This window comes from Mauremys mutica, chromosome 1 (genome assembly GCF_020497125.1).
Source record: "Mauremys mutica isolate MM-2020 ecotype Southern chromosome 1, ASM2049712v1, whole genome shotgun sequence".
In the NCBI taxonomy this organism is placed as follows: Eukaryota; Metazoa; Chordata; order Testudines; family Geoemydidae; genus Mauremys; species Mauremys mutica.
This window is the reverse complement of record NC_059072.1, coordinates 178,517,130-178,530,465: the sequence shown is the minus strand read 5'-3', so window position 1 is coordinate 178,530,465 and position 13,336 is coordinate 178,517,130. Positions and strand designations below refer to the sequence as shown.

The following is a 13,336-nucleotide window of genomic DNA, read 5'->3' as shown; positions in this document are numbered from 1 at the left end:
TTTTTGTAAGAAACAATATATTTTATTTTTCTGACACCACAGCCCTGGCGAGTGGTTTTGTACCAAATTTAATGGAGGTTACACAGAACGTCTTACGCTGGGGAGGAAAAAAAATAACCACAAAAAAAAAATCCTGGATAACTTTTAGTGTCTGTTCCACTCCCACATTAATAAAATCACTTGGGGTTTCTAAGAAAAGGAGAATAGGAAACAGTGAGAGAAAGACTACTGTAGAATGTAACAGTGTCCAAGTCCAGCCCCTTCCTGAAAGTGGGAAAACTCCCCACATGAGGAGAGGCTCTCCTAGATTTACTCCCCAAAATAATACATTGTATTGCAGCTGCCAAAGGAGGAGACAGAAGGGGACGGAGAGAGAAGCCTATTTAATAAGGAGTGGGAGGGAGAGACAGAAGGTGCTGGACAGCACTCCATAATTTGAAAAATATGTCCTTAACTTATTATTTCTTTTAAAAGATTCCCCTCACTGAACTTAAGTTCCTTTTTTGTGCTTTTCATTAATACTCTGCTCTGAGGTCGTAGTTTGGTTTTCTATACATTAGAGTTGAAGGAAAATAGTCCGAAGTTCTGAAGATGGATTCTCCACCTAAAGTAAACAGCCTAGAATCCCATTCTCCTCTCACCCCAAAGACTAAAGTCTCTGCTAAAATCCCTTTTACAATATAGTACAGTACACCAAAAAAAAAAAAAAAAAAAAAAATAACCGAGAGTCCTGGGAGAAGCCAGTCCAAAGGACGTAAACATACAGAGAATGGTGCAACTTGTGACAAATGGCAATTCTCAAAATACAGCTACAGATTCTCAAAGCAGGTGCCATCATGGGATACCGAGGTCCACAAAAATAATTTTTAAAAAATAAATCTTAAAAAAAACCTGTTAAAATGAATAATTTGTTTTCAGGTAAATTCCATACATTCGAGATTTCCCAAAGCATCCTCTGGTCTCTTTTCACCTATTGCATGGCCAAACTGTACTCCTGAAGCTCCCCAAAAGCCGTCAGGACTTGGAATCTCATCTTGACAAGGATCAGAACATCCAGTCTTATGGTAGCAGCTTAAAACATCATGTTCCCCGGATTTCCAGGGCCTTGGCTAAATCCTCCCATTCCAACATCAGCAGCCATACCTCGGGGTCTCATCTGGGGGGGAATCATGATGTTCTGTTGGGGTCCCATCATGCCCTGCATTGACATCATCATACCAGGTGAGCCTACAGGACCTGGGTGGCTATATAGCCCAGCAGGGGCTCGGTCCTTGCCTGGAATCATACCCACTGCAGCTACTGGGTTACTCATTAGCGTGGGCTGACCAGGCATTGCTGTTTGTGCTGGTGACATCATCCGATGATGAGGTCCCATCATGCCTTGCTGCAGAAAGGCAGGTGGTCTCATTGGGTTATGGCCTGGCATAGATGGAGCAGTTCCGAGGGGGATATCAGCAGTTCCCACTGGCCCTGGGCCCCCCATTCCAGGTAATGCAAGTCCCATTCTTGGAGTCTGCTCTCCTATCATTCCCTGCATATGAGAAAATCCAGGCCCAGGACCCTGCGGCTGCTTGCGGCCTGGAACTTCCCCACGAGGGAAATACTGCAGTGTCTGGCTAGGCTTCTCTGATGGAATTATCCTGGACAGGTCAAACTCTGGTATTCCAGTGGCTCCAGGGCGGATCACCTCCTGCAGGTCTGGATCAGTGAAAACTGAAGGCATGTTTCCTAGAACAGTGAAGGAGTCTGGACCCCCAGTCTTGCAAAGTGCTGGATCTGTTGAACTTTGGGGCAGGTTGGTGGGACGCCCCAGAGGTCCTTCTCCATGGAAGCCCATTCCAGCAGGGAAGTTGCCTTGTCCTCCACTGGGGCCATTGTGTGGAAATGGCACCTGCTGGGGCGGGGACTGTACTGGAGGAAACCCCTGTGGGAAGCCCAGGCGTCCTTGAGGTACCATTGGAGGATCTTGGGAACCATGCCCCATCATTGGATTGTGTGACATCAGGCCAGGTCCTACAGGGACCCCATGAGGAGGTATACTCGGTCCCATAGCATTTGGAGAGGGCATCTGATTGGTATGGGAAAGAGGCTGGGTCATTCCCATTGGGCTAAGGGTTGGCATTGGACCCACTGGGTTTGGACCTGAAATTCGAGGATTCTGGGAATTAATGCCCATTCCTAAGGAAGAAATAAAAAATCAAATTTAGATCAATCAATGAAGATAGAAGAACTGTGTGTAATATTCCTGGCTCCAATTTAAAAAACAAAATTAGTGCCAGTGAAAGATGTTAAAACTTCATTTTCTAAGGCTACTGTTCTATTTAACCATAAAACTTACACAGCACAGGCTTCAGCAGCCCTACCTTGTCCTCACACTGTTCCAATGTGACTAAACGGGGCTCTTAAAGCAAGAGAAGAGGTCACTCTAGAGCTAATCCATGTTGTGACCATTTTGTCAAGACTGTCAACAAGTGGGAAAATTAGTGGCATGTGTGTGTGGTGGGTAGGAGTTGTTTTATAAACATCCAGTGGACAAATGTTTGTGTAAGTGGACTGAATACCTCCCTTCCAAACATATGGCACCTGCATGTCAGACGGCTCTCATTGCTATTAGAGCTGGTCAAATTAATTAGTCCATGAATGCTGCAATTTGCCATCAAGTATTTATTTAACAAGTACATGATCAACTCCAATCACTACTGTCCTGGGCAGACTGTAAACCAGTAAACTACAGGCGAAGTCTTCAAATACCTGTTACCAGACTCCCGGGCCTGAGAGTTATCTTTTTCAATTGTGTTCTTATCCCACTGGCTTTTTTTTTTTTTTTTAATTTCTATTGTGTTCCAGTGAACAACAAACAATTTGGGACAGGGGATTATAGTGTAAACACATTTCACTCATTGTAGAGCAGGTCACTAAGCCCAAAGGAACAGGAGCTTTCATTTCTCTTCTCCCCTAATGCCTGGATAAGGAACAGAGCAGCTTCCCCCTTATTCTGGCACAGGCCAGACAGTCACCATGCTCCATCCTCTGTGTAAAAAGAGGGTGCACGTTTCTAGGAAGCATTCCAACCATTTCTTCTCCAACAGAGGCAGAGCACACAGAAGGCTGGCTGGGAACCTGCCTTACCTGGTAGATTGTTCATCGGTGGCAAATTTGGGGAGCGTGCTGGAGGGGAGTCATCATCCGAGCTAGCCACAGTCTTGATGGCATCATGGTAGAGTGGCGTAGAGCTGGGCATGGCAAACTTGGACATCCTAGACATCATGATGGAGAGGGGATTCTGGGACAGCGTGGGCTCTGGAGGCATCGTGTAGGGACTGCTAGAGGGAAGATTTCCAGGGAGAGTCACAGGAGCAGACTGGCTGACAGTGGAAGGTGGTGGGCCACCTAGAAGAGGAAAGGATTTAGGTGGGTTTTTTTCCCCTCTAAAATAAACCCCTTTTCTCCCAGAAAACCTCCTCAGTGGTTCCAAATAGTAGTAGTGAGGCAACCAGTTAAGTATGGTTGAAATACACATTGTACTCCTAGATAGTGGATTTCTATCCATGTGGTTTCTTTTGGGAGGAAGACAATACTAATCCCAGAAGCATGGTCAACTAGTTGGAAATTTTTTCCCAAACTTCCATTGTAATTCCCTTTCCATTTATGCCTCAAATGCGAGCACAGAGACAGAAACCAGAGGACATACAGCCATAGTGGGTCATACACTACAGGCATCCATGCCGATTTCTGGAGAGCTCTATTAAAAGTTTATACAAAGTTTCCTGTTTTGATTTAAGCTTAAATCTTGCATATAAAAAGCTCATTACAGTTATAGTCTCAAGGAGTCTCTTTCCCTATTAATTTAAAATATCCCTCCCTCTTCCAAAAGTGTAAACACAATTTTCTGCTGCTCCCAGTCCCCATGTCTCTGCACCAATAAGCTTCAAGATGCCTGGCCCAGTTTTGGAGCAAGGGGTCATTGCTTTCAGGAAGAAGTTTAAAACACTCTGTTGTCAGCCAAACAAAAGCCACCACTAAAAAACCTTCTGGTATTAAAGACTTCTCTAGGCACAAAAGTAGCCACCGATTAGAGAGTCTGGGTCTAATTGCAGCAATTCAAGCCCAGATTCAATGCCAAACTTAACACACAGCCTCAGAGGCCACTCTAGACAGAAGTATCCAGATTCTTCCTCCTTCCCAGAGTGGCACTTTCTAGGCATAGGACGCAGAATAAGATGGCTAAATGACAGATATTAGCATACAACGGACATTAAGTGTCAATAGTTAGAACCATTGCTGCCACAGGAGCTCACAACTCACTAGCATGCGTTTCTGAGCCACAGGAGCAGTCCAATCACTTTGAACAGGAAAAAAGCCTGCTGGTCCCTTTCAATAGTTATCATTCTGCAACACTAGAGGGCAATGTAGTCATGCATCTTTCACAGTCTCCTCCCAAACTCCTGCAATAAGGAGGAGGTTTCACAGGCTGAAAAGCCCTTGAGAGCTGGTTCCATCACACTGCTGCTTCTGCTGCATGGAAACACTGCACACCAGGGATTTACATATTTGGAAGCTTGTAGGAGAAACAGACTCAATCATGTATAAGCTCTAAATCTATGAAGGAGAGATGGGACTGGTGCTGCTGAAATGCCAAACACACAGGTTTCTGGATTCATACGATCTATGTTCTTAGATTGTACAGTCTTTTGTGCTAGACACTGGTAGTCCCTGCCCCAGGCATCCCAGTCCATGACTGGGGCTCCCAGGTGCTAGGATAATACAAACAACACCACCGATACACTCCACAGACCTGCAGCACATCTCTGAGGACCAGCTGCAGAGAATCCACCTGCTACCTCTAACTATACATGAAATAGACAAAATCTGAATTTATATCAACAAAGTGCCTCCTAGGAGGATTTGTAAAGTAAAACTATACCTGTGTCTGAACTGATTGTGAACAATAGCTCCTATGGCCAGCACACATTTATTTACAGGTATGTCTTTTGTTTCTCCTCTATCCTAACAAACCCGTTTATTTTGAGGCACCTTTAGGATCTAAACAGCAACATTTCTTCCCAATGCTACAATATTTCAGTTAAGGACAGGTTAGCAAACAAACTGTTCTAAGCTCTTCTGCAAAGAGTGACTTCCTCCTCCCAACCAATCCAAATATACTTGACAGTCATCTCTGGGACAAGGGCAGTATTCAACATGTGCACACGGGCAAGGTAAGATGAGAGGAGGCAATCTGTTATGGAGCTCACCCACATGTTCCACTCACTTAGTTCTGAGCCTAGACACAACCTGCTTCAAACTGGCAGGAAAAGCTCCTTGTTCTCTCTCTTTGCACTCCCTGCCTCAAATGCACACCGTGGTAGTCTCTGTGAGCCCTCATCTCACACCACACTTCAAGATGACCATATGTGAACCAAAGAATTTACGTTTGGATAGAATAGGAAGCACTGACCTGACTCCACATTCCCCAGCATGGCTGGGGAAGACATGGTGAGAGAGGCTTTGTGGTTCGGGGGAATCCCAGGACTCTGCAGCGGGGGCTTTGGAGAGGAAGTCCAGCCAGGAGAAGGTGCAGGGAGGGAAGGAGACTTGAGGTGGACTGGTGAGGCAGCAGCAGATCCCAAAACAGGGGGAGACTTAATGGAAGCAGCAGCTGCTGCAGCAGTTGGGCCTGCAAGCATTCCTGCCAGCTGGGATGGAGTCTGAGGAGACTTAAGGTTCCCCGAGGGAGAACCCAGCATGGGAGACTGGACCTGCCGCATCGTGGGAGACTTCAGTGGGTTGATGCCCGGTGAATGCACCTGACTGGCTGCAACAGAGATATCCAAGGGTTTGCGTCCTAGGCTGCGCTGAACAGGGGGAGCTGTGTTGAGGCTATTAGGGTTACTGGTTGGGTTGAGAGGTAGTGGCGGCATGTGGCTGAGCCGGTTGTTAGTCCTTTGGTCAGGCCCAATCTGCTCTCTGAGATTACGGAGACCACCTCCTGGGCCCTGAGACATAGAAAGGAAAGGCCTGGGACCCATGCCATACTCCTGTTGGGGATGCTCTCCAAATGGCAAGGACACCATTTTCTGCTGAGAGGAGAGCATCTCTGAGACACCTGGACGCAGTTTCATCATCTCCTCTGGCCCCACTCCAGCTTCCCTCATCTTCTGAGGTATCATGGATGGGTTGGAGCCCATGCCAACGTTCAGACTAATGTCCCCCTTCATGCTGCCAGGGCCCATCCCAAACTCCAGCTCTCTACCAGGGCCCATCTGAGGTGGCATTCCTTTTGGGAAGTCCCCCCTGGAAGGGCTCAGGGGCCCTTCAACAGGCATGCGAGAGAAGATGGGGTTATTCCCAGGCTCCATGTGTCTCTGGGAGGGAATCATTCGGTTCATCTCTATGCCAGGCCTGATGCCTTCTATGCTCAAGCCAGGGGGCAGGCCCAGCTGCTTCTCTGCCAGCTGCTGTTGAAAGATCTCCTCTGGCAGGCCCTGGGGATTTGGGAACCGCTCCCCTCGGCCAGGGCCACTAAAGACACCCTGGCCTGGAGGGAAGTTTCGGCCATCTGGGATTTTTGGCACATCTTCTGGCCAACTGACTCCTGAAAGCCCGGGTCTGGATGTGGGGTTTGGGACACTGGGGCTGTCCATGTCAGGATTCATCATTCCTGCAAATCCAGGCAGGCGCATCTGGCTCCCAGGCATATTGGGATGAGGGGCCATGCCTCTGGGGGGTAGAGAATGAGACACATTCATGCCATCAGCAAAGGATTCTGGACCGCCAGGACCCCAGCCCTCACCAGGGGTCATCTGGTAGGGAGGTGGGGGGCCTCGAACCACCCCTCGAGGCCCGTGCTGGTGGACCATCATGTCCTGCAGAGAACATTGCTGCACCACAACCTGTTCTTGCTTCCTTCTCTTCTCCTCATAAAACTCCTGCTGTAGCTTCAGCCAGGCCACTTGCTCGGGAGTCATGTGATCCAGGTGGTCTGGTCCTAGGGGTCCAGATTGGGAGTTCAAAGAGGGTGGCACCATTTCGTCTGGTGAGAAGGGCATGTCTCTATGTCCTTGAGGGCCAAATGGAGCCCCTCCATCTGTCCGAGGCCCTGGCCCTTTGCCTAAACTTTGGGATTGAGCCATCATGGCCTGTATTGGCCCTTCAGGTTTCTTTTGAGGACCATCCAGAACTCCAGAGTTCTGCTGAGGCCCCCCACTTTGCCCTCCAGTGAATTCTTTCTCATCAGGGAAAAGCATGCGCTGTATATCTCGCAGAGTTTGCAATGAGCGCTCTCGATGTTCCAGCTGCTCCTGAGACAGTCCATCTGGGTTCTCACCTAAACTGGATGGGTCGCCACCGGATACCTGCTGCGTGGGACCTTTGGGGTCTGCAGTGGAGCTATTGCTCCCCTGGGAGACTGGGCTGACTGCTCGATTATTTGGGGTTGAACTCTGCCCAAATCCCTCAGTCTGCAATGGGGTGGAGTTGGCAGGGCTGCCAACAGACATCACTTTACTTTCTACTCCAGGACTGTCCTGATCCATGGGACATGGGGGGCCAGTGGATTTAGGTGCTGGTGCCGAAACGGGTGGAGTTGGCTGCATTTTGGCATTCTGGGGAGGATTGTGTTCCTGCGAAGCAGGGGGCTGCGGCTGAGGTTGTGGCAGAGGCTTGGTTTCATTCCGAAGTGCAGTGACCTGGGTGTTCTGAAAGACAAAGCAGAACATTTTAATCAGCTCTTTTTACATCTGTGTGAATGGAGTGAGGGGGATAAAGATCAAGATGTGCTGTCTCATCCCCACCTTAGTCACACAAACCCACTACAAACACTTTTTGCAGGAACTGATGCATTGCACATATAATTTGCAAACTAGAGCCTTGGACAAAGATGAAATGTTCATTTCGCTCACATGTAACCCACAGACCCAAAGGGTGATGTTTGACACCCCTCTCCTATATCCCCAGGACGACTCCACCCAGAAATTATAAAGCTGAAAAACTACTCTGGAAGTGCTAAAACCTTTCATTCATTCTGCACAGTGCTCCCTCCAGCCAAGAACATGCTTTTCTGAGCATAAACAGTCACCCTCTCCTGCCCCACCCCTCTTCCACCGGTGCATGCATGTACACACCACTACATCTCCCCCTTCTTCCAAGTAAAGGCTCCCTACCAGGGGTACAGTGTTTCGCTCTGCCTTGCTGTTTGAGATGTTCTGGATATGAAAGGACACAATGGTTTCTGCCTGTCCCTTCAGCACAGCTTCTGCAGCCCTGTAAAGACAGACAGACAGACATAGGTGAGGCTGCAGTCAGATGATTATCTCTCTTAAATCCCCCTCTCCCCCAACTACTAGAGGCAGGGAGAAAAGAAAAGTGAAAGGCTGGGTCACCTGTCTTTTGACCCCAGAGGTCTGGGAGAAGAGAAATCAAAGGAGAAGAAAAATCCTCACATCTACATAAACTTGCTAATCAGTCTTTAGGGTTCATGTCATCATTTAACCCACCCCTAACTCATCCACTGTGTAGCTCATGAAACAAGGGGCTGTCTGCCAACATTTGCCAAAAACAACGCTAGGGGGGAGAAACTGAAAATCCTCCTCCAAGGCTAGGTGTCAGTAACGCTTCCCCTTGATCTGTAAATGGCTGTCCACCCCACAAAGGATTTGAAGGAGGAAACATGCTTTTGAATTTCATGTAATGAGGTGCACACAAATGCAGGGAAAGGACACGAAGGACACATTCAACCATTTACGTACTTATTAGCCATCTCAGTAGAAAAGACATAAACCACTTTGGATGGAGTCTTTTGTCCACTAGCTGGCTCCGAAGTGGCAGTGAGGCCATGGGAGGGTGTGGAAGACCTTGGGGCTGAAGCAGTTGAAGGAGTCACAGAGTGTGGTGTATGCTGGGAATCCTGGGTCTTCATATGGTCGGCAGAGTTGCAGTCTGGAAAGGAAGAAGGTGTGGGGGAAAGGTCTCACGAGTGTGGAAGCTGTGAGGAAGTTTGATACTCCTCTCACCCTTGACTCTTAGTTGGCATCACAACGCCCAATGTTCCTATAAAGAAGGCTCAGACTCCTCTCCCAATTAGTACTAAGGAAGCTGTCCTGTTACACTGTGATTCCCACTCACACTCCAAAAAACTCTGCAGGCACCGCTGAGAGGAAGCTCATACTGTTTCAACTCTAGCTAGTTTCCTGGCTTTCACAAATGACTAGGTCAGAGAGCATATGTGAGACACACACACGAGCAGATAAGCATTTAAGTTCTTGTAAGGTGGGGAAAGTTTTGTATGAGACCTTTTTTCTCCCCTTACTCATGTCACCTGAACCCTAGTCTGCTATACAGTAAGACTGACCACACAGCTTCTAATCACACCAGTTGGAAACTAACTCAAACTGGACCCAGGTCCTTTACAGCCAAAGCTCTCTTGTTGCCACTCTGTCAAGACGTCTATCAAATGCAAACCCTGGAAGACCTAATATCACAGGGCAGTAATAACTCTTTGCACTTCTGCGCCACCTTTCATGTGAGAATCTCAGAGCAATTAATCAAATATCACAACTGAGAGACACAATAAGTAGCTATTTATACTGCACCTAATTTCACGGGTTAGGAAAGTAAAGAGTGGGGTAGTGACATGTCCAAGGTCCCACAATGAATCACTGGCAGAGCCAGGAACAGAATTCAGAAGTCTTGTCTTCCAGTCCTGTGTTCCTACCAGTCACAGCGGTGTAAGTGATATATCATCACCCAATACACCTTACTCATCTGTATTCACAAAACTGGCTTGCACGCTGGCTTTAACACTCCAATGCAAACACAGCAGCTCCTGGGAGGCCAAAGGACAGAGTGGGGTGGAAGGAGACAAACAGCTTTTATTTATTTTCCCAAAACCCCCTGGGGAGTTTCAGTGTTATCATGAAACAACTTTCCAATCTGTACTTCAACAGAACATGGAGACATACATTTACCATTACCAGCTGGGAAAATCCTCCCCTCTCTACAGGACATTTAGACTCCTTCAGCTGGCACACAGTCACCACCTCAGGCAGACAGATGCTTTTGCTAACACCCACAAGCCAAATGATCATCTCGCACCAATACTTAGCACTTACCTTTGATTTCCGAATCATCGCTGGGAGTCCCAGCATCTCTCTGTTCAAAGGAATCCACTGAAATGCTCCTCTCTCTCTTTCCCTTCCCCTTGGCACCATTTCCAGACCCATTCTTCAACCCCATGCTCCCACCTGGGCCAGGGAGCACTTTGGGGGGGTGACCTCCACTCTTGGGGTCACAGGGAGAGGGCTGCGATTGGCTGGTTGAGCCCCCCTGTTTACCCGGGTTGGAAAATTTGGAATCCAGCTGGGGGTTGCCAGACGGGGACATCACTGTAGGGGGACGGACCATCACCTCCTGCTTTGATTTGGGGCTACTGAAAAAAAAATTAAAAGTAAAAATTAGACTGTTGATTCACTCCGGTAGGAATGGACTAGAGAGAAGCAGCAGCAGCAACCACTGCTGCTGCCACCTTTACAGAACGAGGCAGTTGCTGCTGAGTAAGAAATGCCTACATGCTTAACTTCATCCAGCTGCTCTTTCAAACAGGCCTTGAAAAGGTTATTATCCAATATGGGATCACAGTGCTCAAGAAGGCACAAGAACAAGCAGCAGACCTGCCAGATCCCAGGAATTGCTCAGTCACATGAGGAGCCACCTCTGGGGCTTCTGTCAATAAAGACAACGGTTTCTATGTACACAGAAAAGCGTCTCACACCAAGACCAGCTCAAAGTAAACAAACAGGGCACCATAAAGTTCACCACACTACCCATCCAGACCCAAATGACACAGTACAGCTGTGATCACAAAGCAGAGAAACCCACCACAAGCCAGCCCAAGAGAGCATAAGGAAAACCCAGCATTATTACAGCACTCATCACAGATCAAGGAAACTCGCCAGAAAAATACAAACCTCTGACCATGAAAGCAATTAAACCAGCTACAACCTGCCTTTGAATGGGGAAAGAGGAGGATACTGTCTCCACACACTCTCCTGCAAAATGGGGTGGAGGAGACTGCATTAGAGTTTACCAAAATAAACTAAAAAAAAACCCCAGTCTTTTCCCACTCACTGACCCATTACACAAACTACAGCCTAAAACTATGTCTCCTTAGATTCCACTCAGTGACAGTCTTCCTTCCTCCCTTTATTTTAGCCACTGTCATCCCCCTTCCTTTCTTCTGCAGGAATCTGCTGGGAGCTCATTTTACCCCCCAAAAAGCAGTGCACTGTAGCAAGCCCCACTATGGAGCCTGTTCTTATTGCTCCTTCAGTTGGCCAGACAGCTGACTCAGAAGCACTCCCTCCAAGTTACTGTCGGCTCTTGTTGACCCCAGGAGTGAATGGTCAAACCTAGGTGTGCTCTCAATCACACCATACATCCAGTGCATCACCTTTCCTTCAAGCTTTTCCTCTTCCAAGTCAATGGAGGGTGTCGTCTGGCACAGGCAGATGAATGACATGGACAAGGCTTGTGCAATGATAATCAGTTCCATGCTGCTCCTGCCAGCAGCACAGGGAGAACTTTGTGTGGGAGTGCAAGCACAAAGATCATCTGTGCTTGACATAGGCCTTGGATAACACTGCAGCAGAGCAGGGACACCTCCCCCTCCATACCCAGAACAGTTCACTGAAGTGTCTCACCTCTGTGTGTTTCCTGATGGGGAGTTCCTCACTTTGGGGTTACTGGAATGCATTGACAGAAATCCTGAGCTCACACTCTCACACAGATGGGCTCTCGTCAAGTTCCTCTAGGGGGCCTGCTGCTGCTGGCAGCTTTCAAGCACTTTCTGCCACACGCTTCTCTCACCGCTGTCCGTCTGCTTGTCTTTTTTCTCTTTGTCTCTCTCTGTCGTTGCACTGGGCCCTTCCCTCCTGCAGCTCCAGCATTCTCTGAATGTGTGCCTCCTGCTGCTGAGGGGAAGTCTCGCATCTCCAGGGCACACTGTGCCAAACCGCCCCCAAAGAAAGAACAGAAAATAGGTAAGGTACATTCCAAACCCTGGAATTAACTGAATGAAACAGACCAGCGGATGGCAATCCTTTCCCCTTCGTTAAACAGGATGAGGGACTGGCATTTTCAGCTGGCTGGAAGATAGCTGAAATGTACAGCTAGGAGGAAGCTCTGGGCAGGTATTAAAAACTCACAAGTGGTAAAGCCAGTCTCCCTTCACCCAAAACGAGTTATGCTGGATTCAAAAGAGCAGGGAAGAAAGAGGTTGGGAAGTTCTTTTTACCCAGACTCTTTGATCCAAGAATTCACATAACTTATTTAAGCATGCCCCACACCAAATCACTAGGAACATAGAACTAGGCAGACCAGACCGCTAGTCCCGATCATCCAGAATTCCCAATATGAATGGCCATTATCTGATTTCTCAGAGGAAGGTAAACCCTTTCCCCCCACTACAATTAGCCATTTATGCAATGTTGTGTGGTGGAAGGTGCACAGGAGGGAGGTAGAGACACAGAAAATGCCTTCCTGACCATCTGTAAGCAACCAGTTTATGCCATGAAGCATGACACTTGATTACTCTGAGCACACAAAGGAGAACTTGTGGTCAATTACTGTTTCTAACAAAGGTTGATAGATCATTAGAGAGCTGCCTATCCAAATTTGCTCAGCAACATCATACAAGCTATTTAAAAACATTTTTTAATTTAACCTGAGCACTTTTCAGCTTGTTTCTGAAGAGAGGCAACATGCACAATGCTGGCCATACATAACAACATAACCATTTCTTCTACATTACTGGAGGAGGAAAATATTGGATTTTTAGGTTTCTTAGGTCCTTTGAGATAAAGTATTTTGGAACGATTTTCTGTCTCATTTATATTTTAACAGAAGATCTTCTATTCATCTCATTTACTCAAGATGTAAATCCACATAATTAACAATAAATTATGTTATATTCTGAATGTATTAAATATTGCTAGTTAAAAATTATTCAAGTGTAAATATTCCCAGTATTTCTTCTCAGCACTGAAGCAGCAGTTTCTTGTATGAATCAATAGAAACAAAAGAAGATTTAATCAGACTGGCAGGGTCTTGCCTATTATGAAGGAACTAGTGTTTTAAGGATATTAAGAGGACACGAATAGATTCACTGATATGTCACTACTGGAGGATTAAGAAATACCCTGCCACCATATGATCACATTGCTGCCAGGACAGACTGGCTAGTAAGGTATTGGTATGGAGCTTTATGGCTCTCCAGCTCCTCAAAGTGATCTTGGTATGTCGTCACACTTGTCTCATGAGATTATACCAGTACATTTTGATGCAA

General features: G+C 47.2%; 1 protein-coding gene across 4 annotated transcripts in view; it reads right to left on the bottom strand.

The window, feature by feature from the left end:
- The window catches only part of BCL9 (BCL9 transcription coactivator), a 36,721-nt gene continuing 23,385 nt past the window's right edge, over window positions 1-13,336 (bottom strand). The window contains exons 3-10 of one of the 4 annotated variants that reach the window (XM_045002030.1): window positions 11,694-11,994; window positions 10,962-11,042; window positions 10,107-10,423; window positions 8,745-8,934; window positions 8,160-8,259; window positions 5,456-7,694; window positions 3,130-3,390; window positions 1-2,178 (exon numbers count right to left, since the gene is read on the bottom strand). In XM_045002030.1, coding sequence (XP_044857965.1) covers window positions 1,073-2,178; window positions 3,130-3,390; window positions 5,456-7,694; window positions 8,160-8,259; window positions 8,745-8,934; window positions 10,107-10,423; window positions 10,962-11,042; window positions 11,694-11,746 — 4,347 coding nt within the window. In that variant the 5' untranslated portion in view covers window positions 11,747-11,994 and the 3' untranslated portion in view covers window positions 1-1,072. Of the gene's footprint in view, window positions 2,179-3,129; window positions 3,391-5,455; window positions 7,695-8,159; window positions 8,260-8,744; window positions 8,935-10,106; window positions 10,424-10,562; window positions 10,592-10,961; window positions 11,043-11,693; window positions 11,995-13,336 lie in introns of those variants that run through there. The other 3 variants (XM_045002031.1, XM_045002032.1, XM_045002034.1) reach the window with 3 other exon arrangements.